This window comes from Chiroxiphia lanceolata, chromosome 5 (assembly GCF_009829145.1).
Source record: "Chiroxiphia lanceolata isolate bChiLan1 chromosome 5, bChiLan1.pri, whole genome shotgun sequence".
Lineage (NCBI taxonomy): Eukaryota > Metazoa > Chordata > Aves > Passeriformes > Pipridae > Chiroxiphia > Chiroxiphia lanceolata.
Window position 1 is genome coordinate 39256896 of NC_045641.1, and position 21228 is coordinate 39278123.

A 21228-nucleotide genomic window follows, 5' to 3' on the forward strand; every position below is an offset into this window, starting at 1 on the left:
AATTCATAATCTGTGCTGAAGGGAAAGATGTCTTCAGTGTTCTTGTGGTTGGGCACTGGAACAGACTCCCCAGGGAAGTGGTCACAGCACCTGACAGACTTCAAGAACTGTTTGGACAATACTCTCAGGCACATGATGTGACTCTTGGGGAGGGTCCTGTGCAGGGCCAGGAGTTGGACTTGCTGATCTTTGTGGGTCCCTTCCAACTCAACATATTCTGTGATTCTGTGATTATTCAGGCAGGTGTACCCCAAGATATGTTATACTATGTGTTTATGCAAGACATCAAGCACTCCTTTTGCCATTAGGTTAACTAAATTTGCACTGCATGTTTCATGGGCTTTCTTATAGTACAGAATTCAATATACTGTAGGCAGGCTTATGTCTAATTCCCTGACAGTCCCAAGATAAGGCAAGACAAGATAGATCCACTAAAAGAAAATATGTCATCTGCTGGAACAGCTATATACCACATATTTGATTGCTGTTACCACTTCATTTCTCTGGTGCTCCAGAGTAATCATGTTTAAATATTCAGATATGTCTTGGGAATCTGAACTTTGTGCAGAAAACCTTAACCCTTTCATACCTTAGTGAGTTTTGCTTAACAAGGCTAGACAACTTTTTTGAAAATCACAGCTGTTAATTAGCAGAGTTTGATTATTGCAGGAGTCTTGTTCTCATTCATTCTGAAGATTCACTGAAGTTCCTGGATGATATAAAGGTAGTGAATGTGCCAGAGCCATGTAAACAAGCTTTCTGTACCTACCTGAGCTTCAGGCCCAAAACAGCTATTGTTGCTGTACCTATGAAGGTGATATATCAGTGTAACTTTTTGGTACTGACACTGGTGAAATTGCTGATAAAATTTTTTCCCTATGAAAGTGTACTGAGATAAGTTCCTGAAGTCAGCTACTAAATATTGTTAACTATACTTAAAACTTTGTGAATATTGATTTTATCCATTTAATTTCAGTATTACTCAGTCCTCTTCCTCCTGCCTAAAACTTTGGCTTTCTAGCACATATTTTAATTTCACTAAACATCAAACCCATCTTTGTCTGGTTTTGTTTTTCTACTAGAATTTTAGTATTCTTTTTTCTTCAACATCTCAGTGCTTTATAATCAAAAAGTGATTGGAAGAATTTCTTTATGGCATATTAAAGATAAAATCTTAAATTGGATGGCTTGATTTGTATAAGGAAATGGTTACAAGGAAGGTGTTTCTGAGATTTACTTAAGCTCATGGAAGTATTGAACACCATGATGATGGGAGGAAAGAAAAGCATTTTCTGTTAGCATCCTTCGTGTTCCGTGAACATATAAATTATGTTTATTATAGATCTCATATAAGTGTGTTTCAGATCCCAGAGGAGTATGATATCACCTCCAAGTAGGAAATGGGAGAGTAACTATACCACTATATTTTTTTCTTTTTTTTTTTTTAAAGCAGATTCACCAAAAGGCCCTCACCCATCTGCAGGCATGAATGGAAATGTGCAGCATCCCACCAGCACTGGGCAGCAGCAGGTCTCTGCCATACCCTCTCCAAGTGCCAGCAAGCCTTGGCGCAGCAAATCCATGAATGTCAAACACAGCGCGACCTCTACCATGCTGTCTGTGAAGCAGCCTAGTCCCGCAACCTCCCCTACTCCATCTTCGGACAGGCTCAAGCCACCGCCTTCTGAAGGTGTGAAGCCCCCTTCATCTGGACAAAAATCTATGCTGGAAAAATTCAAACTGGTTAATGCTAGGACTGCTCTGAGACCTCCTTTGTCACTGAGCTCAGGGCCCAGTGACAGTGGGAGAGAGGATGATACCCTTTCAGAGTGTGGTGAAACCGATGTCTTAAGTGGTGGGGTGAACAGCAGTGGCTCAACAAGTAGCAGTCCTAAAGTATCACCGAAGTTAACCCCTCCAAAAGCTGGCAGCAAAAATCTCAGCAATAAAAAGTCTTTGCTACAGCCAAAGGACAAAGAGGAAAAGAACAGGGACAAAAACAAAGTTTGCACTGAGAAAGCAGTCAAGGAAGAGAAGGATCAGGTCATTGAAACATCTACAAAGAAGAGCTCAAAAATTGCAAGCTTAATCCCAAAGGGAAGCAAGGCAACAGCAGCCAAGAAGGAAAGTTTAATATTATCTTCTAGTGGGATCCCAAAACCTGGATCAAAGGTGCCAACAGCAAAGCAGAGCACTTCCTCCACATGCACGGGAAGTAAGGAGGTTGAAAAACTGAGGACTACAAAAGGAAACCAGTCCCAGTCAACAGCAAAATCTCAGCTTAACGAGAAGGCTTCTCCTTCCTCTGGTCTTGCTTCTTCTGAAGAGAAAGAGCCAAGTGCAGGATCCTCTGCAGCTCCATCAGCCTCGATGGCTGCAAGCAGTGGCCAAGGCACAGGAAATGGTGTCGTCCAGCTTCCTCAGCAACAGCAATACAGTCACCCCAACACTGCCACAGTAGCTCCATTCATTTATAGGTAAGGTCATGGAGGAAAATTGGTTTTGTGCTACCATTTAGAAAAGAGAACTAAAATGGATAGAGTAATGGTGGATCATGCTGTTACAGTTCTTATCTCCCAATTTCTGTCACAGCATCATGCCACTGTTCTCCTAGTATCATTGTTTAATTGATGTTACTGTATGAAAAATTTCTTCCAAGAACTGTGAGTCGTACAAAAGTAACCCACTGCAAATATTTGCCATTTAAAATTCAGAGTATTTTTATTAGAAATGCAAGTCATAGGGTACATTGTCTGTGCTGCCTTTGAAAGGTCATGGCTGAGTCTGGGTTTCTAGTGTGAGTATTCTTGTTTGCATTCTAAGAATCTCAGTATATATTTGCTGATATTTGATAATGTTTGCTTAAAATACACTGTTCTCTTAAAAATACTAAAATGAACTGCTGATGTTTTCAGAATATGTAACAGTACTGGTAGGATATTTAAAGAAAAGCCATACACAAACTTTTATAAGTATTCAAAAATATTTCAATACTTTGGGTAGACAGAGAAGGTTGCTATTTGCAGGTCCTTTTCCTGTTTAGTTTTATACATGAACTAGATGTAGATTAACTCCATGAGGGCAGTTAATTTTTACAGGCAATAGTAACTCTTTGGATGTCCAAGGCTCTGGAAGAGAAAAATGAACAGTTAAATGTTCTAGTATCAAACTTTGAATTTACTTTTCTGTATGATAGAGTAACTGAAGAGAAGCTGGGAGATTTCACTGTTGTACAGCTCAGAAGATACAGTGAGTGTAGAAAGATTGACAGGCTGGTTTGAGTAATAATTTCAGATGTCAACTGTTGGAGGGCTTTAGCTACAGTTGTGGCTAAATTTAACATCTGATAAAATGACAAATTCATTATTAAGCAAAATTTACTGGCAGTTTTTGTTAGTGACTAGTAATCTAAGTAATCTTGGCTAAAAATTAAAGAAGTGGTGAAGTAGGCTCTGAGGGAGTATATATATCATTGCACATAACTAAATATAGCTTCAAAACCAATCTGGATGACTGATAAGTTAAGAAAATTATATGGGAGGGAGAAAAGGCTCAATGTAGCTTATATTTATTCTAATATGCAGTGGATAGCCTCTTGAGTTTCAATTAGATCTTTCACTGGATGTACTTAATGTGCATGTATCTTTCTAACTATCTGGAATAACATTAGTGATACACAGAATTTTAAGTGTTGTACCTAGGACAACCTACTTATGTGTTAGGGTACATATATAAGAAGAGAGAAAAAGAAGCTAAGCTTTGCCTTCAGATATATGTGCTATTTAATGGTAATTTTACTATATATTGATGCAATTTCATTGCATGGTGGAGATATCATTCCTTTAAGCTTCATCATGAAGCAAAATATATTTTGAATTTTAAAGGGTGATAGAAGCATGCATCTTCAAGTAAAATTTAGTATTAATAATTGTCTGTTTGCTCCTAACAAGCAGCAAAGGAGACTGTGTTTGAAGTTAAATCTCACATGAAAATAAAATTTTCAGAGCCAAAGTCTGATCTCAGAATGCCATAAACCCAGAGTAATAGACTGACTTTGATGAGGCTACTTCAATATGTATCTCTGTAACTGAGAGCAGAATCTGACTCAAAAATAGTCAGTAACCACATTTCTTAGAAGTCTCAAGGGCTTTGTAATACCACACAATGATTTCATAGAAGAATATAAATATAACCAAGGATAAAATATCCATATTTCCAAAGTCAGCATATTTATTTTTGTCCATGTATGGTAGGTGGAAGTGAACATGAGCTGGGGTATTGTGGCTACATTTTCTTGTTCTTAAACATAATTATTTTCTGAGTCACCATAATTTATTCACTGAATTTTCAGATTTGCTTTTTACCAGCTTTATATGAGTTGATAAACAATAGTTACCATTCAGACTAACAAGTTTTTTTTTCCAACTAGAAGGAATATCTAGGTTTTTTGAGTTTGTGCTGCAGTCATTGTAAAAAGTTTCAATAAAAATTAGTAAAAATACCATGCTTTTTATCCAGAATCCTGCAGAATCTTGCAATATACTGCTGTGATCAGTTTAGGCTGTTAGCACAAGGATAAGTAAGGACACTTATCCTTACTTACAAGGATAAGTAAGCTAGCACTTTTTCTGGTTTGTTGCTGATACCTGCAGATATATTTTGGAATGTTTGTTTGTTATTCAAGAGGATATTACTGTAGATTTGTGAGTAAAACAAAATATTCCAAAGAGTTTGTTTGAGATCGGCATGTATTTTGCCTAAATAGAGAATGAAATCCTATAACGGTTATCAATATTCATGTTTTCAAGGAGTTGTATATTTTAATTAACTGACAGTAGGTGGAAAATACTGTTTCACTGGCAAGTTCTCAAATGACATATTGCACTATTCAGCTTTGCAGTCTTGGTGCTTTGTCCTGTGTGATACCACATTGTATTTTTATTCTTAAACAACATGGCACGGAAATTCATTTGGGATTATTGCTTCTCTTCAAAGATTAGCAGCAATAGTCAGAGTTGCATTTAAATGAGTATAATTTAAATTCTTCCCTCTTTCTCAGCAAGCGATTATTTATTTTTAAATGTGGTTGTGAATGTATTATTTACAGTCCCTTATGTGTCCCCTCTGAAGCTGACTGCCGGGTCCAACTGATATAAGACTGAAGTAGATGTTATTTAGTTCCCAGAAAACTTGAGAAGAAAAAAACAACAGGAAAGCTAAAAGGAAGGTGTAAGAGACTGTATAACTTTTTAAAATACACCAGACACTACTTCAAATTACACATTCTTCTATATAGACAAAATTGGAAGAAGATGGAAATTGTGCCATCTGCCAGAGTCCCTTAGACTTGTATTGAAATTGGCCATGGAATTTATCTGTCTTTCTAGTGGTGCTTAAATTTCAGATGAGGAATAGTGACACAGAAGTTTAGTACTTACTAGTCTACAGTGAAAACAGGTTAAAAAAGGTAAAATAATGCAAACAAAAAACAAACTCTGAGTCTGTCTCCTAACAACTTAGCGAGAGAATAACAGGCTAATTGCTCAGTATTTGGAGTTCTTAGCTCTCCTACACATTGCTCAAAAGTGGAGTATAACCTGCAATTCCAAACACTTTCTTTCCCAGAGAAAAGCCTGTTGTATGCAATCATTGCTTTACTTTTTGTGAGCCAAATTGTATAAGTTTGCATTATTTCCATAAAATGGGAAACAGTAGTCCCAGAGTAACACAATATCTCCTCACTCCATGGGGCAAATCCTTAGTTAAGGCAAATCATCATAACCCTGCATGAAGTATGTGATATGTTGGAAATTAGCGTTTGCTTTGGATTTTCTTAAACATTAAAGGAATATTTGAATAGGAGAACGTTGAGTTGTAACTGGATGCATGTAGTGCAGCTTATTCTATTGACTACTTCAGTAATCACTGTAGGAGCTTAGTAGGTCTCTTTTCCAGGGATGAAATACAGAATCTGAAGTGCCCAAATCCCAGGGGCTTTGGTGCTCAGGAATTGCTTATTGCCTGAAATGCTGAAAGTATAGAAACTGCTGCAGAGAACCAGATGACCACTCATCATCCTGAGTTGCACTTCTATCTCGTGCACTACTTAAATTTCAATTTTTCAGATAAATTTGTAGTTTAATGATAGCAATGTCTGGAAGAAGTTTCACAGAATCACAGAATATGCTGACTTGGAAGGAACCCACAAGGACCATTGAGTCCAACTCCTGGCCCTGCACAGAACCATCCCCAGGAGTCACACCATGTGCCTGAGAGCACAGTCCAAATGCTTCTTGAACTCTGTCAGGCTTAGTGCTGTGACCACTTTCCTGTGCTCCAGCGCTTTCTGAAGTGGGACTTTGCAGAGTTACTCTTTGAGTGTCAATGCTGGAATACAAACACTAGTTTGGCCCTCCTTTTGTCCTTAAAGAGTAAGAAACAGGTAGTTTCAGCTACCTAATAGGTTGGCGTAGAGAAGATGGTGCCAGATTCCTCCTTGAAATTTAGGGAGAAAGGATAAGAGGTAACATGTAAGTTACAGCAGGGGAGGTGCTGCCCTGAAAGTTAGAAAAAATGTTTTTACTTTGAGGGTGGTGAAACACTGGTGCAGGCTGCCTAATGAGGTTTTGGAATCTCTGTTCTTGGGCATGTTCAAGACCCAACCAAACAAGGCTCTGAGCAACTTAATGTAACCAGACCTGCTTTACGGGGGTCATTGCATCTAGAACGTTTCTGACCTAAATGACTTTGATTCTGTGAAGATTAAAGTGTTCACTAGATAGAGGCAGACAAAGGAAATATCAGGAATTCACAAGCATGTAAATTCCATGCTTGATTTACAAACACATTCCAGATACTAAAACTTTCTTCCTGACTCCTTTACTGTATGGTGATTAAATCAATGGTATTGCTAGGCCATAGCTTCAAGGTCGTGTAGGATGTACAGAGCAGTGACAGATGGGAAGGAGGATATAATCTGGTTGTACCTCTGGAAGCACAGTGAAATTCAATTTCAGCAGCCTCTTCAGGATGTTTTTATACTGTCTTAGGGAAAAAAATAAACTACTCTTTAAGGATCCTGCAAACAGAGCATCTGCAGGGTTTGTTGAAACCATATTTATGTCCACTTTTAATGACTAGAACCTACTTCTGGTCACTGATTGTGGAGTTGAAGCTAAGTTTTCAGTAAAAAACATTCTGTCAGTTAATGGTATTTGTTAATAATAGATTGTACTGCTAAATATACTGCAAGTCCTTCTTTAAAAATGTGAGGACTCAAAGTAATACCACAGTGCTTTATTGATTTTTGTTATTTATATTACTGCTGTGAAAATAAAGCAACAGTCACCACCAAAATTTTGCAATTGTAGATAGTGTTAAACATTGACATTCACCAGTTTTACTTGTAACAACAGCATGTTCTTTAGAAAAATCCTTCCGTTTTTCCATGCTTGATTTACAAGTAATTGTTCAAGAAAAGTTTCAGGTGTACAGGTGTTGGTTTAAGAGATGGGAAGAAGGATAATAATTGAAGAAATCATTGTAAATACCTACTTCAATAATGCTGAGTTAAAATAGTAGCTTGATAATTCAGCTGTTTGCTGTTTATGATCTGAAGTTATTCTTTTAAATTGCCATACAGACAACATAGCCTTATTCCTTTGACTAAATAATCAGTAAAATGCAGGATAAAGGACCTAAAAGAATATTCTGTTCAGGCTTCTGTAACTGGTAGCCATATTAACTCTTTCATAAGCTAACTAAATTTTATTCTAATCTGCACTACTCTAGCGTGAAGGTTCTTCCAGAAACTCACTCATCTGATTTATAGAAATCTTTTACATCCCACATAATGAGATTGCATTCATTTATTACCTTGTTAATATTGCCCTTTAACTTAAAAAGTTGTTTTCCCTCTTCTTCATTGCTCTTTTTAAATATGTGAGGGAATAATTCCATCCCCTTCTTTCTCTTTTGCAAGACTAAACCAAATCTCTTTTTTTTTCCTTTCAGAGGGTTTCATCTTCCCCACGAGCATCCTAGTAGCCCTTCCTTGCATCTGTTCCCAATTTAACTCACATGTCTTGAACATGGGTGATCAAACTGCTCATATTCCAGATGTGGTCCTGCCAGTCTGTTATACTGACAGGGATACCCATTCAAGACAGCTACATCTCAGAGAGCTGTTGGAAAAATGCCAGAATATTTATCTGACATATTTTGGAATGTTGACTAAAAAGCAAACAAATCTTTGATGTTATCTCTGTTTATCTAAGATTGGCTATTTTGTTAGAGGCAGACTGACTGTGTTAAAGATCACTTATTTAGTATTTCAAATTCTATTCTTAAGTACTCCTATATAGGCTCATTTTAATCAAACTGAATGAGCTTGTGCAGGTATGATTGAAAGCAGGATTTGTCCCATTAAATGAGTTTGATGCTCTTACAAATAGGTAGCATGTTACTCAGTGGGTTCTGAATAAATATATTTTCTGATTGCCATGATTAAAAGAGAAAACAGATTGTCCTATTTTCATGAAGGTTGCCTAAATGAACCTGTGCAGGTGCACAGCACTGGAAGAAATATGAGTGGGCTGGCTTTGACTAAACTGAAATTCTTTCCCCTCTACTTTGTATCAAGAGAGATGCAAAAATTTAATTATTTTTTTAAGGCAGTGGACTATGAATGGGTAGAGGACAGAGGATCATTCATTAAGGCCAATTTGTAAGGTTTGAGAAGATAATTTAATTTGCTGTTTGCTTGCTTTGAGCTTAATCTGTGCTGCAGTCCTGCAGAGATCACTTGAGTCATTCATAGCATTAATATGTCCCACAGAAAGTTAAAGCCAGAAGTATTGGAGAAGACAAATCTCACAATTTCACTTTCCCTTTTTTAAAAAAAAATAGTTGATCTAAGAAAAGAGTCATTTACATTCTTGGTCCAGTGTATCACAACCTGTATGACAAGTGTAGAACAAAGAAACTTGACATTTTAGGTACCCAGTGTATACCTGGGTCTCCCTGTTCCCCAAGAGCCCCAAAATCTTACATGATTTTGCTTGGAAATCTGTCACCCCTAGACCATTCTCAGGCCGTCTAAGCTTGGCTAAGCCTCACCCCAGGCTAAGCTCAACTCCAGAGAAAAGCAGGGCCTTGGTCGTCATGCACCAAAAGGAAGGGCTGCTTTTGAAGTGCTGACAGCTGGCAACTCTGTGGAGACCTGGTGGAAAAAGAGCTATTGATGAGAGACCTGGTCCCTGTTTCCTCCTTGGGGTATCTGCATCACAGCTGCCCAAGGACCAGTGCTTTTTAGTCTGTCTCTTCGACAACAAATAACCAGCTTTCTCAAGTAAGCAGAACTTAGACTGCTGCAAAATCCATAATCTTCCTTGGGATTTCTGCTATTGCCTCAGACAATTAGAATAATTGATTTCTTTTACCAAATTAAAGATAGAAATGATGAATGAAGCTGGTATAGCAGCTTTTTTGTTATTTGTTTTGATTGCAAATCACATTTATTTAGACATATTAGACATATTTAGACATATTAGACTAAAATTTTCAATTTTCAAGAGAGATAAAAGGGGAATTTCACACTTCTTAGATCTGTTATTTCAGGCTGCCTATAAATTTAGGAAAATAACATCATATTTACATTTGAGTTGTGTTTCTGTGGGTTTTTTTAAATATGAATTAAATTAAAGGTTTTTAAATTATTATCGTTATGTGATCTTTGCTATTCAGTATTTTTACTTTAAGATTTAGATTCTAGAGCCATCTTAAGTCCCAGAAACTGGATTTTGTGCTGCAGTTAATCCCACTAATCAGATTCTAAAATTTGGACTGGAAATCTTTGCAAGTATCTCTTCTTGCAGTGTTTTTCAAATCATCTTCCTGGTTATAACTGCATCAGGGTTTTGCAAGTAGAAAAAGAGCCAACAAAACACTGAAGAATGGAAATGTGCTTTATTAGTATTTAGTGTGTCTCTAAAACTTTTGACGTATCCTGGGCGAAGTTGGGAACTAGTGAAAAATTTTATTAAGTTCTATTTTAATTAGATATGTTTACGCATCATGCTGAAGTTTACTTAGTTGCTGTAAGTCACTCATTACTTGTTTGTACTCTGGGAGGGAGATCCAGTCCTTCTAACATAAGTATCTATGTTGCCATACAGTCAATAATGAGCTATATATTCATCTGTATTGGCATTATAGGCAATAGTCACTGCCAGTGGGCAATCTAGACCATTTCTTCAGTGAAGGAGTGGCTAAGCATTGGAAGAGTCTCCCCAGGGAAGTGGTGGAGTCATCATCCCTGCAACTGTTCAAACATGGCACTTTGTAATATGGTTTAGTGGGCATGGTGGTATTTAGGTCAAAGGTAAGAGTTGATGATCTTAGAGGTCTTTTCCAACCCTAATGATTCTATGATTATGATACTATGATTTAAGTTCTGTTTTACCCAGCCTCATTCACTAGATGAAGAATTAGTGCAAATGTTGGGTATTGGTAACCAGTGGGAGTCCAGATCACTTAATCCTTTTCTGATGATAGATGTCCAAATAAACAGGAACAGATCCTTCCTGTTCTCTCTTGGAAGATAGCTTCATCCTTCTCGTTTGATGCAGTGACTGATGTTTGAATAGTTGTACAGTCAGGAATGCTATGCCATAGAGCCAGAAGGAGAACAGGTAAAAAGGATCCCTTTTTGTTTCTAAACAGAGAGAGACTGATGCAAATTCCATATACATTTTTGTGGAGTACATTAGGAATACTTGAAGTGCACCCTTCTAGCTGGATGCTTTTCCTACAAGGCCAAAACCAACCTACTCTTTTCCAGTGTTCCTCTTAACAAACTTAACCTCACTCTGGCTCCAGCCCCAGAAGCTATGTGATTTGGGTTTATCAAAAGAGTGCAGGCCAATTACCTTTACCATTATTGAAGTGCCCCTTTTTGAGGTGTGTTTTTGAGCTGATGGCTTGCCCTGAATTGATCCTGCACTAAGTCTCAGCACTAAACCCAGACATGAGTGCTCATGAGCACTCATGGCTTCTCGAAATGGCTTTCAGTGAAGGTAGACATGGCCCTCTTTCATTTTGACGATTTAAAGACCTATGGGAAAGCAGGAAGGACTGTGGAATTTCAGGGTGTGTTCACTGCAGGGCGATAGAGTGAGCTTTTTGTTACTTAAGACACTCTCAAGCATCAAATGTTGAATTACATTCAAGGTTGGCAGGACATAATTAACCTTGCAACATGTGCTGAGCTTGCGTTTCCAGTGTGACAGACAACAGCCAAAAATATTTTTTTATAGAGCAATTTTCTGTTTCCAGCATCCAAGAGAACAGAAATTGATAAGAAAGACAGTGTATCCAATCAGGCATAATTTACATTTCTATTTCTGAGTTGAATGATTCTGATCAATGGATTCCACCATGTCAGTACATGCTGCTGTATGTGCAGATATCTATTCCTTCAGTTGCTGTTGTGAATTACTGAATAAATACATTCCGTAAGTAACTTTAAAAAAAAATATAAATTACCTGGAAAGTTATTTCATAAAATAAGTTATCATAAAATTATTTTGAGAGATAAGTCACCGTTTTTATGAGTTTTATTTATAAAACACACAATCATCACACAATTATGTGTTTCTTTTTTCAGTTTAATTGATCATTGGAAACATTTTATGGTGAATTTTAGGAATTGAGCTATAAATGTCACATTTTAAAATTAGGATATAAATATTTCACTAGTGTTTTAATAAATCAAAAGACTGTGCTATTCACGTCAGGAAAGCTGAAGAACTTAAACTCTAAGTGAAGATCTTTTCCCATTTTATTTCAAAAAGTGGCTAGTATATCTTTAGATATGTTCTTTTACTCTATAAATATGTGGTTGGTACATGTTTCTATTTAATGACATCATAGATCAACAGTTCCATTATAAACTAGATGCTACAACTGTTCCTTAAGAAGAGACAATGTATGTGATGCATTTGGTATTGTAATCCACGTGCTCATGTATTTCTTGCTATTTACCTTTTTGTAACAGAAAATAACTGTATTCAACAAAGGGTACCTATTATAATTTATCACTGATAGTCACAGAAATGTACCCTCAAAGAAAATATGAGCTATTTGTTAGCAAGTTAATGGAAAAACTTGTATTATCCCATTTCCGCAGTTATATAAGGGGCACTGTCAAAATAAGCTGCACATAGATTTAAATATCTGGGCCATATTTCCATTCCAGACTTGCATAAACTTTTTCCCACATGGCCTTTCATGCTTAATATTTCATCAATTACAAGTTTTCATTTCCCTTATATATGTGCAGGGATGTGACTTAACAAATTTAAATGGATTCTGCCTAGGTCTGATTGACACTTCTTGCAGAAAAAAAAGTGGAGAAACAAAATGGCTCCAAATTTCCCAGCATTAACTGTGAGTCATTCCTGAAGAGAGAGAGAGAGTTCCCAGTTGCCTGTAAATTTATGTAGCTCCAGTTAAACTGGCACAGTAAGAATGTGACAAAAATGGTACTTTCACCCTTTAGTGATATGATTCTAGATGGAGCTGCAAGTAACATTTCTTTCCGTTAATACCTGAATGATAGATAATAATAATCAATCTTCTTGCTTGATTTCAGAACTCTCTCAGAAAATGACAGTACCTCTTTACCACCTGCTGACTCCTGCACCAGTCCTACTAAAATGGATTTGTTGTTTAGTAAGACTGCCAAACAGTGCCTAGAGGAGATATCTGGTGAGTAACAATAAATCAGGAGAAGATTGTGAACTTCTTTATTTACATATATTTCTTACCAGGATGAGTTGAAATAATACTTTTGACCTCTCATCATGAGTGGTATTAAATATGCAGAAAATTTGGGTCATGCACGATTGGTGCTTGAAATCCACAGTTCTCTTATTTGAATTGGCTCCTCCTGTTGAAACATCCTTTTCATCATTTTGCAGAAACTGGAATTTCACCAGCTAGGGTTTCAAGTAATTATTATTTTATTTAATCAGACTGAATGTTCCAAGCAGAGTGGTGGAGTTGACTTCAGAATGTTTAACCCTTGCATTTAATATAATCAAATTAAATCATAACACCAGAACTGAGACATAAATTGCATAGGGGCCATTTTGCTTTTATAAATGAATCTGTATTCAGAAAACAAACAAGTCCTTACTCTCGTACCTGACTTGTAAGCTGCTGCTAGAGCTAAGCTGTTAAAGGTTGTGTTCTGGAATTTCTTGTAAACATGGATTAAAGTCCTTACTAGGTTACAAATGTGAGGAGATTTTTTTTCTAATCATATCGGAATAATTCCTTTGAAGTCAACAGAGCCATGCTGATTTAGATCAGCACCAGGTCTGACCATGACTGCCTATGGATGCAAAAAGCAAAGTGTGTCACAGCTCATTTTCTCATCAGGACTCAACTGTAGTGCATGCAAGTAGTTCCAAAGGGACTCTTTGCCAGAGCTGGTTGGGGGTGGGCTCAGAGTTTATTTCTTGTTGGTTTTGTTTTTCATTAGCATCCTTATTCTTATAATTTTTACGAAAATAAAAGGTGAAATTCTGTCCCAGTGGTTTTATCTATAGTTTTGCCCTATCATTCCATATTTTTAAAATTTAAATGGCTTTATAATGATTCATGTGGTTCTTCTTATACAGGATATAACTCACTTAAAGCATTAATTTGACAAATCAATCTGAAATTATCTCTGCACCAGAAGGGAAATTAGCTACCCAAGCATTATGGGGACTTTTACTTAAGGGCATCTTTATTCTGGTCTGATCAAGGGTTCTACCAGTAGTAGCAAAGAGATAGACTAAGTTTATTTCCTTGGTCTGGTCATTTCACAGTATTAAGAGATGAATCCAGTTTCTTTCATTTTGATATAACCTTTTTCCTGAAATCTTCAATTGTTTTTAAGGATTAGCATCATTTTTATATTATTGTGAGCTTCTTTTGCAACTTGGTAGCCAACACACTAGCAAAATATATTTGTAAGCAGTAAGGATCAGTAAGAATCATGAAAAAGACTGAGCATCTGTGGAAACTAGTAAACAGCTTGGAGGGCTGTGTTCATAAAGTGCTGTCCCACCTGTATCATATTGCTGCTTCATTAATCATTATTACTTTTTAAGTGCCAAATATTTACAACTAAGGCTGACATGCTTAGGGCTAGGATATCTTAGCCTATATCATTGTATAGAATGTTTCTCTACTTTCAGAATGTTTACATACTCTTGTTTTTTATTGTCTCTTGGCTGAAGAATAGTGGTCCCATAACCAGCCAAGCTGATCATATCAGAGCTCCTAATCCTCTTTGGAGCAAAATAAGACAACTGATTTTAAAATAATGCTTTAAGCATATCTGGTTCAAGATTTCTTTGTAATACAGGCAAAAGTTCAGTGGAGAAAAAGAATTCTAAAGATATTTATGAGTGGTTGGTCTGGCACCATTGAGCGATTCAGGATACCAAACCCAAGCTAGATTTCTTGCTCTAGTGGTGAAAAATCATGTTCTGTTTTCTGTGCCCACCAAGGCAGTTCTCAACAGTGGTGATGGGAAAAAAGAGAGTAAAGCAAGAATCTGTAGAGGTAGTTTCCAGCTCTCCCCTGCTGTCTTCCTCCTCTAAGGGAGCTGATTGCCTTTCTAGCCTTTGCTGTCTTCCAACTCAGAGCTGGTAAAAGGCAAAGTCAGAGCTCAAGCCTCATGTTTTCTGCCCACTTCTCTGCAATTGATTACTTAATTTTAGGTGCACAGGCATGAGAAGAGAATGGTCCTGAAAGGCAAGGGAGGTGGGAAGGACAGTGTAGCCCTGGACACAGAAGTGTGGCCCTGATAAACTGGGCAACCTCTTTATTTTTAGCTTGTCCACATTAATCTACTGCCCTAGGTAAATACATAACTTATGCCTAAAGACAGTTCTGCATCTTGGTAGAGCTACCGTAAATCTGAGTTTCTTCACTGTTTGCTGAAAATTTGTTCCAGATGTGATCTGAAGTGCTTCAGACTTTTTTTCCTACCTTTTTTTCCCCTTCTGAACATTCCACAGCTCAGCCAGAGCATTCCCAGGTGTTTCCACAGTGAACGTGCAGGTCAGCAGTAGAGCACATGCACGGCAGTTTTAAGGTTTCCTGCACGCCTTTCTCTGTGCATGGTACCAATGATACACATATGCTGAATGAGTCCCTTTTGTAGGCATGAGTCACCTGTGGAGTAGTTCTGATGTGTTCTGTGTATGGTAGGCTTGTTGCACATATGGCACACAGATGTGTAGACCTCTGTCCAGGAAATCACAGACAGAAATTTAGGAGTCCTAAATAAAGGACAATTCTGCATTCATGTATGAACACTATTTCTTGCGTGTACTTTTTGTACTGGTTGCCTCAACAAGACTACTCAGTATCTATGTTTCTGCAAAACTGGAGTATACCTTCATAGGCAGGATTATAAAAGGAGAATGTGTTATTCATGGTATGGCTAGGAACAAGTTGTTCAGACTTTCTTACCCAGTATTTCTACTTGTAGTAGCTGTGATATTTACCAGTTTCTGCAGCAAGTTTATCAGAGAAGGATATCAGTAAGTTAATTATTTAATAATCCATTGAAATCTTTACATGTCAGTAAACTACAAAGTGTTATTTTATGAAAGCAATGATGGTGTTTGGCTTTAACAAGTGTTGCTTAATTTTTTGCTCTCCAAAACAAATAGTTAATTAATAGATGCAGAAATAGTTTACAATTTTTTTCCAGTAAGCTTAGCTGAAGAGATTCATAATCTTATGCATTTGTAGATCTATTACATAAGTCATTTGTAGGGTTCCAAGCTATCCACTGAGACTTCAAAGAAAGTCTTATCTGACAGCAAAATTTGCCCAAAGATTATTAGTTCTTAAAATAATTTTTACAATTCATTTTATGAAAGAGACAGTAAAAATAAAGTAGCATGTAACACTGACTGTGATGGCTTGGGGAAGTTCCCTATGCTGTTCTTGAGCTAAACATATTCCTGTATTGTGGATGGAGAACACACTGAATTGCAAGGTAGTTGGGGAATAATGCTGTTTGCTCTCCTCTGGTCTCCTATACTTTCTTCTCGGTTTAGAAAGATGTATTTTCTTGCTGCTATATTTCATCATTTTAAAATGGAGGTTGAGCTTTAGAAAATGATTTTTCAATAAATAACCCTGAGAATTTTTGACACTGCAAATTTATGTTTTGTCAAATGACACCCTGCAGAGAGATGTGGTAGAGCACAAGGATAAATTCAGTGTTCTTTCTACTGAGCACTTGGGCCAAGATACATAAGTATCTGCTGTATCTGAGGATGCCACAATGGCATGTCTACCAACTGAGGCAATGTGATGAATGGGAGAAAAGTTCATATAACCTTGTAATTAAGGGCTGTACACATGAAGACTGAATGAAGGTTGTGTGATTAGTCTCAGTACCTCCATCTAACAGCATTTGACTTGTGTTTTTAATATATTTAAAAAATAAATGGGGCAGATGAATGCTGGAGCTGCCAGCTACCCTCACGTGGCTGTCACACAGTTCAGGTGTCATTCTCATTCCGGTTTGATGGTCTGTGACCTGTGTGCTGCTGGAGCTGGGCTGTGATGGATTCCTCAGTTGGGAGAAGGAACAGATCAGCCAAGACACTGAGACCCACTGAGCTTCCTAGCAGCTGTACTGCTTCCAGAGACCATTCCAGCCTGGAGTGGTGTGGCACCTGTTGCCAACACTATACATGAGGTTTCGTGTGGCTCATTGGGTGAAGTTTTTTCATCCCCTGCCATAAATTTTTCTGATCCCAGCTGGAAAGAGAACTGAATATACACGTCTAGTTCTGGCAATCTTGTATCTGGTCTATTCAGAGCTGAGCAGTCGTGCCGTGCAGGGCATCCCCAGCAGAGCAGTGCTTGGTACGAGGGACACTCCATGTTTGCAGGCCTTACTGAGGTCAGGTGCAGCACTGCAGCAGTGACTGCTACATATGGCCATGTACACGTCGTGTGCTTGGTGTGCAGTCAGAGCAGATCCATGCCTGCCTACAGCTGACCATGGAGACAAGACACTGCCTGCAACTGTTTGGGCATGAAAGGGCGGGTGAGGAAGTTGACATTCATGGATTTGGAGTATCAGAAAGAGATTCAGAATTGGTCTTTATGGTAGGAAAAGTCCACGTTCTCTTTATTTCAAGAAAATCACCAAGAGAATTTTGGCACGACAGGGCCTGTTAATTCAAAACATAGCAATTGAGAATACTATACCAATTTGAGTATAAATTTAGGATTTAAAAACAATGAGTGGGAAAAGAGTGAGATTGCCTTTCATTTTTCAAATTCTCTATTGTAAATACATCCCTGTGAGGTCTTTCTAACAACCACAGCTTCCTCAGGCATGCTTCTCAGGCCATTACAACTGCATAGCACCATCGATGCATACTGGTGCAGGAGCATGTGGGCAGTGCTGAAGCTCTGGGACAACATCAGCATCCACACCAGCCTGCTGGGCTCTGCTGCGGGCAGGCACCATCACATTCATAAAAACCTTTTAAGGGCTCATGTGTCACTGCAACTGGCAGACCCTGGGAGTAAACACAGCAATCTTTCCTTTTGTTTTCATGCTGAAGAAGTGACAGGTGCTTAATATTTGGGACAGTTTTGTACTCAGGCAGACAGACCATTCCTCTTGTCTCCTCTGACTTTGTGGGCTAGGCAGAGATGGGAGTGGTACCTCCTCTTGTTGTGGAACATGTCTTTCTAGGAATTTGTCTGTGCTTTAATATGGAAAACCAATTCTCGAGGCTGCTGATTTTTTTTTCTATGTTAGTTCTGTGTTTATAAGAATTATCTAGGAAAAAATGTACCTTTCCTTTAAAATTTCCAAGAATTTTCCCCTATATATCTTCAAAAACTGTAAACTGAACCAGTGAAAAGCAAGAAATACACTGAGGCTTCTGTTAACATCTGTTTATTCACATAGGAGATCTGCAAACAGTCTGTATTTCTTAGGATGTTTTTTTAAAGGTTATTTGCCTGCCAGCATTTCTCAGGTAGAAACTTGAGATGCATAAGTTCACCCTGACAAAAGCAGTTTATATTTATGTGTATACATGCAGCATATGTATTTGAATATTTGTGGATTTCTACATAATTCTTTGTGAAATTAATTTCCCCTAGATAAAAAGTTTGTATCTAAAAAAAAAAAAAAGAATTAAATTCAGCTATTTCTTTGTTCATCTATTATTTCTGGGACTAATATCTTTTTCTCTGGAGAAAATGTATACATTTAAAAGTAAGTCTTTTTTCTCTCTGGATAATGTATTTAAAAATAACATTTGAAACTGCTTAATTTAGTTCAGATACAAGACTGAGTTTCTTTTTAAAAGATTCCATTATAAATTATAAAACTATTCCATTAATAGGTTTTCTTCAGAAGATTGTGAAAAAATATTTTATTACAGCTTTTTAATTCCATACTAGCCTCTGAATCTCACAGAGATGCAAACAAGGTACATTTTTAAGGAGAAAGAAATTAAATACTTCCTTTTATAAATCATCTCATCTCACCAGACGGGTACTGTTACATTCCATTTTTTATCTTCTTTAAGATCTTAAATTATGTATTTTTTATTCAGAGCAGAAATTGCAAGACTGAAGGTCCATTTGCAAGTCTGATTTTAGCTTCCTGCGTAGGGAGTAGCAGTGATATGGAATAAATAATTTGTCATCCTTACCTTTCGGGGAGAAAAATAGGATTTGACCATGAACTAGGTCTGTTACTGTAGCATCCCATTCAGGTGAAGCTGGGTCTTGAAACCTGTGGCATTGTAAACTGGGCAGAGGCTTCTGTGTCTCCGGTTTAATTCACCAGGATGTTTGCTGCCATGGCAGCCAGCAGCATTCATTGCAGTAGCAGAGAAGAGTCATATATCTGGGAATGCAGGTTGAATACTAAAATGTAAGGAGGCTTGTGCAGAGCTTTGCTTCACTGGTTAATTTTGGCTCTTTATTGAGCTCTGATGTGGAGGCTGTACTTGCAGTTCTGTGTCAGCCCATCTAAAGTGAAGAGCTGTGCACTAGGATCAGTCATGAGCTGGTGAGAGGGGGGGAAAAGCCCAAGACAGTACTTGTGCCTACTTGGATTTCAGAAGACAGCAGCTGTAGAAAGAGATGCAGGCCCACCACTCCGATGAGACTGGTGATTGGATGAAGAGAGGAAAACATAGTTGGCTTTTGGGATTACTTCTGTGCTGGAGCAGAGTGTTTGATCAACTCTCTTCTGCTTGAGAGAAATCTAAGTGAAAATGACTGTAAGTACTGCAGATTAATGTGACGGGAAGAAGTGGCTTAGCAGAGAGCAGCGTAATTTTAAAGAAAATGACTGTGCCTGTCTAGTCAGTTACGGTATGTACAGTGCATGTTTGAGCTGTGCCTTTCGTTGCGAGTGCAAGTATGTGCTACCTGGGATGTGCAGCATGTAGTGATGCAGGTACCAACCCCAGGACCTCGCAGGGGAGTTGAACTGCTGTCCATCTCAGAAATATGAAATCTAACTGAGGTGAAGCCCCCGACAGAAAGATGCAGCGATCTGCTGAATTGTCAGTGTTTAAAGGCACAGAGGTTAGAAGAGGGTGTGTTCGTCTTCAGAAGCAGAAGTCTCTAACCAATCTCACGCTCATCAGCGAAGGGGAGAAGAGGCGATACTCATACAGGGAGAACTGGTTTGGAAATGCCTCCAAGTTCAACCAGAGTTACCAACAGAGAGACGCAGAAGCCAGGTGCAGAGGCTCCCTTTCCAAGGCACTCTCGCAGTCGGTGCACTCTCTCTGCCACTCCAGCCTCACTGCACCACAAGAGTATCAGGGGATACCATCTACTGAAAGCAGGACATCCAGGAGGTCAGGAGACCGGCATACAGGTGACAATGAGGAGACCAGAAAATCAGATGATGAAAATGCATCCTGCACATCCCATTTCCCCAGCAGGACCTGGGCAGAGGAGGAGGAGGAAGGGTGCTTGCGTGAAGGGACTGCACATCTGGATGAAGATGTCATAATAACAATGCTGGGTGACCTAGAACAGGTCCTTTATACTGACATTTTAGGTAAGTTAACTTTGGCTTGACATCAGGAAGGGCTAGAGGAGACCCAAGTATTAGCACATATCTGCATGGAGCAGATTTTTGATCTTGACAGTGATTTCCCAAGACAGAACTGGGTTTATTTGCAGTAGTATGCAAAAATAGGGTCTAGCCATTTCTTCTTTGTTTGCTTACCCTGACCTCCTAAGACTGTATAAAATGAAGACAAATGTCTAAATTGCTTTTGATGGGTGCAGGGGCAGCAACAGCCTGTGAATAACTGGGCATATTTGCTTAGCTTTTTGAAAAATAAGGTGGAATATTTAAGTACTATTAGTTTACTCTTAAATAATTTTATTTTAATAACATTTGGTCTCATTAATTTGAAATTGATATCTTGAGTCCAAGGTTTGGATAGAACAAAAAATGTCTCGGCCTTCCTACAAACTGTCCCTCCAGTATTTCTTTCCCCTTCCCTAACCCCTCTGCCAATAATTTCACCCCTGTATATGGAATTGTGAGTGCCAGGGTTTCAGTTTTATTTAAATAACCAGTTTTGTTATATCTGTGCATGCCAGTGAGTATTTGCAGTCCACAGACATAAGTGCTTCAAAAGGCTTCTGTGTTACTGTGTTACTGTTTCATCTCTCAGCCCTTTATAAGAGTGCTCAAAGTGTTCATTTCCAAAGCTTTGTTCTTCAGCCAGTCGAATGGTTGAAGTGGCTGCTTGCTTTTTAAAGGTTGTGTAGTATGTGTCTAGCCCGGAGCTCCTTGCTGGTGGATGTTAGCTCTGATTGTGTTTAAACATTCAGGATAAAATTTTTGGTGTGTAAGTAGTGAAAAAAGCTGTCATCTCAAAATGAGAAAGAACCAAGAATTCTCTTTGTATTCATACCTTTTATTATTAGACTGTACCAGTAAGTTAAAGGGGCTTCTTCTAGAGATCAGAGGCTTGCTAGCAAAGGAAACTGAGCTCTCCCCTGCCCCCGCTCCACTTCAACTGTGTGTCACTGACAAATTTCTGTTCTCTTGTGAGCCTCAGTTTTCCCACTTGCAGATTAAAACTGGTACTTTCCTCTGTGAATGGAGTTATTATCTAATAGTGGATAATTGCC

At 38.1% G+C, this 21228-nt stretch overlaps 1 protein-coding gene across 5 annotated transcripts in view; it reads left to right on the forward strand.

Annotated features, from left to right (window-relative positions):
- The window catches only part of NAV3 (neuron navigator 3), a 257821-nt gene that overhangs the window by 124601 nt on the left and 111992 nt on the right, over positions 1–21228 (forward strand). For 4 of the 5 annotated variants that reach the window (XM_032687747.1, XM_032687746.1, XM_032687749.1 and 1 more), the window contains exons 8-9: positions 1451–2477; positions 12653–12768. In XM_032687747.1, coding sequence (XP_032543638.1) covers positions 1451–2477; positions 12653–12768 — 1143 coding nt within the window. The remainder of the gene's footprint in view (positions 1–1450; positions 2478–12652; positions 12769–21228) is intronic. The other variant, XM_032687751.1, reaches the window with a different exon arrangement.